Source organism: Limulus polyphemus, unplaced genomic scaffold (assembly GCF_000517525.1).
Source record: "Limulus polyphemus unplaced genomic scaffold, Limulus_polyphemus-2.1.2 Scaffold12945, whole genome shotgun sequence".
Taxonomy (NCBI): domain Eukaryota; kingdom Metazoa; phylum Arthropoda; class Merostomata; order Xiphosura; family Limulidae; genus Limulus; species Limulus polyphemus.
The window spans coordinates 1-7,496 of record NW_013678555.1 but is presented as its reverse complement, the minus strand read 5'-3'; the positions used below and the strand labels follow the sequence as shown (position 1 = coordinate 7,496).

The 7,496-nt window shown below is 36.4% G+C and overlaps 1 protein-coding gene across 1 annotated transcript in view; it reads left to right on the top strand.

Moving 5' to 3' along the window:
- LOC106477131 (CCR4-NOT transcription complex subunit 3-like) overlaps nt 1-7,368 on the top strand; it is a 9,573-nt gene extending 2,205 nt beyond the window's left edge. The window contains exons 2-6 of the mRNA XM_013937722.2: nt 1,114-1,234; nt 2,856-3,081; nt 4,030-4,159; nt 4,691-4,816; nt 6,206-7,368. Coding sequence (XP_013793176.1) covers nt 1,114-1,234; nt 2,856-3,081; nt 4,030-4,159; nt 4,691-4,816; nt 6,206-6,304 — 702 coding nt within the window. The 3' untranslated portion in view covers nt 6,305-7,368. The remainder of the gene's footprint in view (nt 1-1,113; nt 1,235-2,855; nt 3,082-4,029; nt 4,160-4,690; nt 4,817-6,205) is intronic.
- The last annotated feature ends 128 nt before the right edge of the window (nt 7,369-7,496 follow it).

Below are 7,496 nucleotides of genomic sequence, written 5' to 3'. Positions count from 1 at the left end.
ACAGTAGAGTTACTGTGAAATGTTGTGTATTGTGATGCCAACAGGTGAGTACCATTCAACCTCCATTACAGTAGAGTTACTGTGAAATGTTGTGTATTGTGATGGCAACAGGTGAGTACCATTCAACCTCCATTACAGTAGAGTTACTGTGAATGTTGTGTATTGTGATGCCAACAGGTGAGTACCATTTAACCTGCATTACAGTAGAGTTTCTGTGAAATGTTGTGTATTGTGATGCCAACAGGTGAGTACCATTCAACCTGCATGACAGTAGAGTTACTGTGAAATGTTGTGTATTGTGATGCCAACAGGTAAGCACCATTCAACTTGCATGACAGTAGAGTTACTGTGAAATGTTGTGTATTGCGAGGCCAACAGGTGAGTACCATTTAACCTCCATTACAGTAATCACAATACACAACATTTCACAGTAACTCTGCCAACAGGTGAGTACCATTCAACCTGCATGACAGTAGAGTTACTGTGAAATGTTGTGTATTGTGATGCCAACAGGTGAGTACCATTCAACCTACATGACAGTAGAGTTACTGTGAAGTGTTATGTATTGTGAGGCCAACAGGTAAGCACCATTCAACCTGCATGACAGTAGAGTTACTGTGAAAAGTTGTGTATTGTGATGCCAACAGGTTAGCACCATTCAACCTGCATGACAGTAGAAATATTAGTTATTACTAGTTACAGAAACACTTGCTTTCTCTTGTACAGTTGTTACACTGCATTCCATCAAAGGAAGCTTAAGTTTGTAGAACAATGGGAAATCGATAATCAACACATTTTTTATGTAAATAATTGGTTAATATTTTCCGTGAATTGAAAATTTTCAAAATATATCAAATTAAATTTTTCACATTGCTAAATGATGTATAACGAGAAATGGGTGAAATTTGACAAGTAATACAAGACATTATTGATGATTTGAAACATCTGAAAACTTGAAGGTGAAGATTTTCAGTGCTTGTTTAGATGTTATTTGAGAAGGGTGTTTAATGAAGCCCCTATATGACAATTACCATCAGTTGTTTGAATCATACCAAGGAGGATTAACAAAACTTAGTAGCGTACTGTAATTAAACTAAACTTTTTCTTTTCTAGCCTCTACCAGAACCAACTATGTCTTCTCTTAAGACTATGGCCCAGCAGGCTCTTTTAAATGCAGGATTACAAAGACGATTATTATCACCATCACAATCCTCCTTCATACCAACTGATAGAGGTGAGCATAATAATTAAACTCTGACAAGTAACTGTTCATACCAAAATACTGGAATGTAACATACTATAGTATTTAACTCAAATCACGTAGACTTACCTCTGGAGTGCTTAAAGTTTTTCCTTGTTAATTTTGAACTCATGCTGTCATCAAAAAATGCGACTTAAAGTTTTCGAATTTGCAGAGTGTGCCTCACTTACCCATAGTTTTCTATTCTCTAACCTTCCATGTGAATTACTGAACAACGGTCAAGGGATCTCACACAAGCTCTGTTTTATTGGTTTAATGCAGAATGTTTTTGTTGAGAGTCGTACTGTTCACTTTGCTGCAACTATTTCCATCTGTGTTGAAATTTCTGTGACCCGGTTGAATGCCTTACTGTCATAGATTGTCTATATCTAGCGAAGGTCACTGGTGGTGTTAGTAGGGTTTACTGTCATAGATTGTCTATATCTAGCGAAGGTCACTGGTGTTAGTAGGGTTTACTGTCATATATTGTCTATATCTAGCGAAGGTCACTGGTGGTGTTAGTAGGGTTTACTGTCATAGATTGTCTATATCTAGCGAAGGTCACTGGTGGTGTTAGTAGGGTCATAGATTTGTTTGCACAAAGTTTCCATTAACACATGTTATTAACACATACCGCATGTACTAAAGTTGTCTGAAATTGACAGGGTATACAACTTCCCAACTGTACTTTCTAATAAAACAAAATAATCTAAGAAGATTAAAGCTTAGATTCTTCATCTACGTGATTAACACGTGTTATTAACACATACCACATGTACTAAAGTTGTCTGAAATTGACAGGGTAGACAACTTCCCAACTGTACTTTCTAATAAAAACAAAATAATTTAAGAAGATTAAAGCTTAGATTCCTCATCTACGTGAACATAAAATGGTCTCCTTTAACATAGTTACACATGTTGAACACTAGATGGAGAATAAATACGATAAGAATTACGGACACATAGTTGATCCAAACCACCTAAAGACCCAGTTTTGTTGTGAATGTAGGCAGCACGAGATTAGAAAAACAAAAAAGGCAAACTGAAGTCAGAATTCAGGAGTATAGTAACTCAATAATACACCGTAACCCATCGTACCAAAGAAGAATACATACAATAAAGTGAACTAAAACTAAAGTAATGGGATATGAACTACACACGAGAAGACGAAAGGTTGAAGAAGCCTTCTACACCTACCTAACTGATAACATAGTCAACCTAGTATGTAAGTCAGCAACCCCTGGATAAACCGTTAAAATAGTCCTAATTTGAGGGAAATCCCAGAGGAGTGAATGGTTTCTAGTGAGATGACCCAGGATCGAATCTTGGCCATTACCACTACAAACACAATCCATTTCAGGATTTTTCATAAAGAAGGCAGCAGATTAACAGCTGGAATGTAGGATCCTAACCAATTTGTAGTTAGTAATTTAAAGTAAATAATTATTGAATATACTTAGGTAATTGTATAGGCTGCTAACCATGACAGTGATTTATATCCAGTCACCACTCCTTTAACATAAGTACCTTACAGATACCTTAAGTTTAAATTTTAATAAGAATAATGGTGCATTCAAGAAACGTTAAGTTATTTTATGTTTCTCTGTATTTGCAGAGTTATTTAGTAGTACAACAAACTCCTTAAGTCTTCAGGCAAATACAGTCCAACCTGTATCAGGAACATTAACAAACAGTGTTACCATGGAAGCTCACATCCCACCCTTACTTGGTGTAGCTCCTCTTGGCCCAGTTCCTCTCACCAAGAACTGCTTCTTTCAGTCACAGATGCTTGAAGCTTCCAGTCAACACATGCCTCATCCATCTGACTCGGAAAGACTAAGGTAAACGTTTTATACTACAAGCTAACATTCTGGGATATTTAGACTCGGTTAAATACTTTTATTGAGTTGGTTTTCTATTATAACTTAACATACTGAATATTTTTTTGCACTTTGATTTAAGCTATGCCTGACCCTAGCCTTAACACACTCGCCACAGGCATCCTTTACTGCACATGTTACGATGTTTTTAGTGAGTGACATTCATAATTTAATTAAAACTACTTTTTGTTCATGTTATACCAATGAGTAGAGCATAAAATCATAGCTAATAATCAATATTTTAATATTATATAAGTTTTAATTTTATAAAGCAGTATTAAAAAAACAAAATCCTGAATTTCCCCTAGTGTGAGAAAGGTGAAATTTTTTCTTTAGGCATCCCTTCTTTAATTTATTTACCACCCCTCCAAGAAATATGAAATTTAATGTAAATTACTCATTATAATGTTGTCATTCCTCAGGCACAGCATATTTTCCATAGCCTTCAATTTTGTTTCATTACAGAGCCATCAAATAGAAAATTAAACCCCTCTTGTCACATCCTCTCTTTCAGGATTTGTCAGTAGTTCTCTCTGATGTTTAATATTGTATTAAAAACTAAAATAACATGATAATAGTCCAAATAAATTACTTACACGTACGCTATCGAATAATGAGTATAAATAAAATTAAACAGTCAAGAGGTGCCAAGGAGCAGTCACAGTGTTCCAAACTCGTGTCACAAGAGAAATTTGGCTTTGAAACATAATTGTTTGTGACGGACCGGTGGTGCACATGGCAGCGAACGTGTTAATACAAGTATCCATACTCGTGTTGTAAGTGTAAAAAGTTATTTGCCTTCTCTCTAGTCTGTCAGGTCAAGATTAGGAATGACTGTGTGAAGATAGCCCTATTGTAGCTTTGTTTGATACTTCATTCATGATTCTAAAAGATTCGTTGTTATTTCAGGTTATATTTTCCAAGGAATCTCTGTCCAACACCATCGTACTATCCTCAGAGCCTACCTAATTGTGATTCGCTAGACTTCTTCCAGAGACTCTCAGTAGAAACCCTTTTTTTTATCTTCTATTACATGGAGGTAAAACATTTATTTGTTGTTTGGATCATATTTAATTTTATCCCTTCTTTTATAAACTCTTGATGAGATAAATTGTAAGAAACTACAGATTTTAAGTTTTCTTTGTTTGGTTTTCTTCTTTGTGAGAGTAATAATGCATTTAATAACCTTATCATGTTAAGATATTATCCATGATAATAACAGAGCTGGTATTTTACATTTTTAGTTAAGTGCATATTTAGGAGTGAGTGGTCTTACCTATTTACCGATAATCTTGTTATTAAAATCTCGTGAATTTACACCAATCAGATGTTGTTTATAATAGTGTGTGTTAAATTAGCTAGACGTTTTTTAGCACCTTGTGGGCAGGTTAAGTTATTAGTGCGAATGAATTTCAAAATATTATTCTTTTTTATCTTTTCATGGTATTAGTAAATCTAAGCATTGCATTGTTACGAGACAGACGTACAGTTTCTTAAAATAGATGGTGTGAATACGTTGAATACTAGTGTAATGTACATAAAATGTTGGGATTCTCTCTCTTGTCATAAGGGGACAAAAGCTCAGTATCTAGCAGCAAAAGCTTTAAAAAAACAGTCGTGGAGGTTTCACACCGAACATATGATGTGGTTTCAGAGGCACGAAGAACCCAAAACGATAAACGATGAGTTTGAACAGGTACGTCTTGTTTTTCACACGTTAGAACATACCTATATTTCTAGGTTTCGTAACTACAGGGGGAAAATTTTCTCTCCTCTCCTGTTTTGATACTATCATTTTAACCCAGTACTTGTAGTTGAGTAGATTGTGTAACTAGTTTCTACAGTTTTTCAACTGTCTTGATAGGGACATTAGTAGTTGGGTAGACTTTGTATGTTTGTATGCCTGAGTGGGCATATAAAATTGTTTGTGTGGGTGAGCATACACATCTGTATGTTTGTGTGAGTGGGTGGACATACATGTGTACGTTTGTGTGAGTGGGTGGACATGAACCTCTGTATATTTGTGTGAGTGGGTGGACATGAACCTCTGTATATTTGTGTGAGTGGGTGGACATGAACCTCTGTATATTTGTGTGAGTGGGTGGACATGAACCTCTGTATATTTGTGTGAGTGGGTGGACATGAACCTCTGTATATTTGTGTGAGTGGGTGGACATGCACCTCAGTATGTTTGATAAATGTGAAGGTGAAAGAAAAAGGTAAAGATTGTTCTTGTGAAACTTTGTCAACCAGTAGACTTGATTAATTATGTAATCAGTGTTATTTTTTATGTTTAACCCAACACAAGAAGGACACAGCAGACTGTAGCTTTTGTAATAACTGAACTGTAATGTAGGAATGCTCTTTATTTTATATTTTTTCTCAACATTGTTAATGGGAATGGCATGGTTTAGTTGTTGACATGCCAGGCTTTGAATCTACAAATACACTGCTTGCCACAAAAATACGACAGTTGAATCCAACTACTAGATCGGAGTTGGCAGTGGGTGCTATGGACCCATTAGTTGGCAGTGGGTGCTGTGGACCCATGAGTTGGCAGTGGGTGCTGTGGACCCGTGAGTTGGCAGTGGGTGCTGTGGACCCATGAGTTGGCAGTGGGTGCTGTGGACCCATGAGTTGGCAGTGGGTGCTGTGGACCCGTGAGTTGGCAGTGGGTGCTGTGAACCCGTGAGTTGGCAGTGAGTGCTGTGACCCGTGAGTTGGCAGTGAGTGCTGTGGACCCGTGAGTTGGCAGTGAGTGCTGTGGACCCGTGAGTTGGCAGTGAGTGCTGTGGACCCGTGAGTTGGCAGTGAGTGCTGTGTACCCGTGAGTTGGCAGTGAGTGCTGTGGACTAGATGCTTTCCTTCCAACTTATCATAGTTAATAATTAGGATGGGTTTCCAAAATAGATGAAAATTAGTTAATAATTAGTATGTAGTAAAATAAAAATGGTAATTGAGACTCAAGTGGTCACATAGGCTACTACTATAACAGTGGTGGTTAAAAAAGATCAGAATTTTTGTGAATATCTTGTCTAACCTCTACACTGGGTGGAAGAAATAATTACCTGTTGTTTTTTTTCAGGGCACTTACATTTACTTTGATTATGAGAAATGGGGCCAAAGGAAGAAGGAGGGCTTTATTTTTGAATACAGGTTCTTAGAAGACAGGGATCTCAACTGAAGCACCGTGAACAAATAAACAGCTTGTGCTCCTGGAGCGTAGAAGACTTGTTAGCTAAGGAGTACGAGATCCGAGGAAAGCCTGACCACCTGTTTCAAGACTGAGCTCTAGGGTTTTCAAATTTCCATCAGCTGTAACAGATCAGTGCCAGGCTTTTCTAACCACTCTGTTGTCCTTACAGATATCAAATGTAATGACATCAAGAGTGGCGAGACTGCCATTATTTCAACTGTGCATAGTAAAGCAAGGTAGTGTATTTGAGCTAATGTGTTGTTTCTTTATGCCGTATAGGACATTAGTTGCAAGGTCCCAGTTTGTCTCAGTGAGGCATAAGACAGTAAAACATAGTGCAAATATATACACTCTTATTTAAAGAGGGAACTGCCTGTAACAGAAAACAAGTGATGAATTTTTAAAAATGCCTTGTGTAAGTTAAAGTTTGTAATTAATTTGTAATTACAGGAAAGAAATTTTGCCTTACATTCAGATGGAGCTTTAAGTAGCCAATTTTGGGCGACTGTGTAAATAAAATGAGATTGTGTGTTATTACTGTTGTGAAGTAGAGCTTTCTATAGCCCTTAAGATGTTGTGGGTTTGTTAATAGGAATGAGTATGTAGATATGTGTTTTATTAGCACGTCGTCAGTTTAATGTGCAAGTTTTGAGTAAAGAAAACGATGAATGGGTTCATCTATCGTTTTCCGGAGCCAACTTTTTACCAATTCTAAATTATAAAATTTAATTTTGTCTTGCCATGCAAAAAATATTTTAAATTAATATTGTTCATTATTATGAAAAAAAAAAAGATTTCCTCCGATAATGATCCCACTTTATTCAAGGTTTTCGTTAACTTTTTTGTACCGATCGTGAGGCTTTTCATTTCATTCTAGAGAATAAAGGTTAGGAACTCCTAAATATCTTTGTGAACAAAGAGGAGAGAGTGTTCATACACAGACTAAAACTCTTACTGAATATAGGCAAAATAAAATTTCCTTTGTGCAGCTATGCTGTGTTCTCAATTTTCAATTTTATTTTCACAAAATAAAGGTAATTTTGACACAAGAATATAGACCTCCTGTTCTTCAACAACCATGACTACTTTTTAATACATTCAAAACAAGTGTGTTACTCTTTGTTGTTGCTCTCAAGACTTACTTTTAGAAAGTTGAAAACTGCTCATCACAATGTAGAAA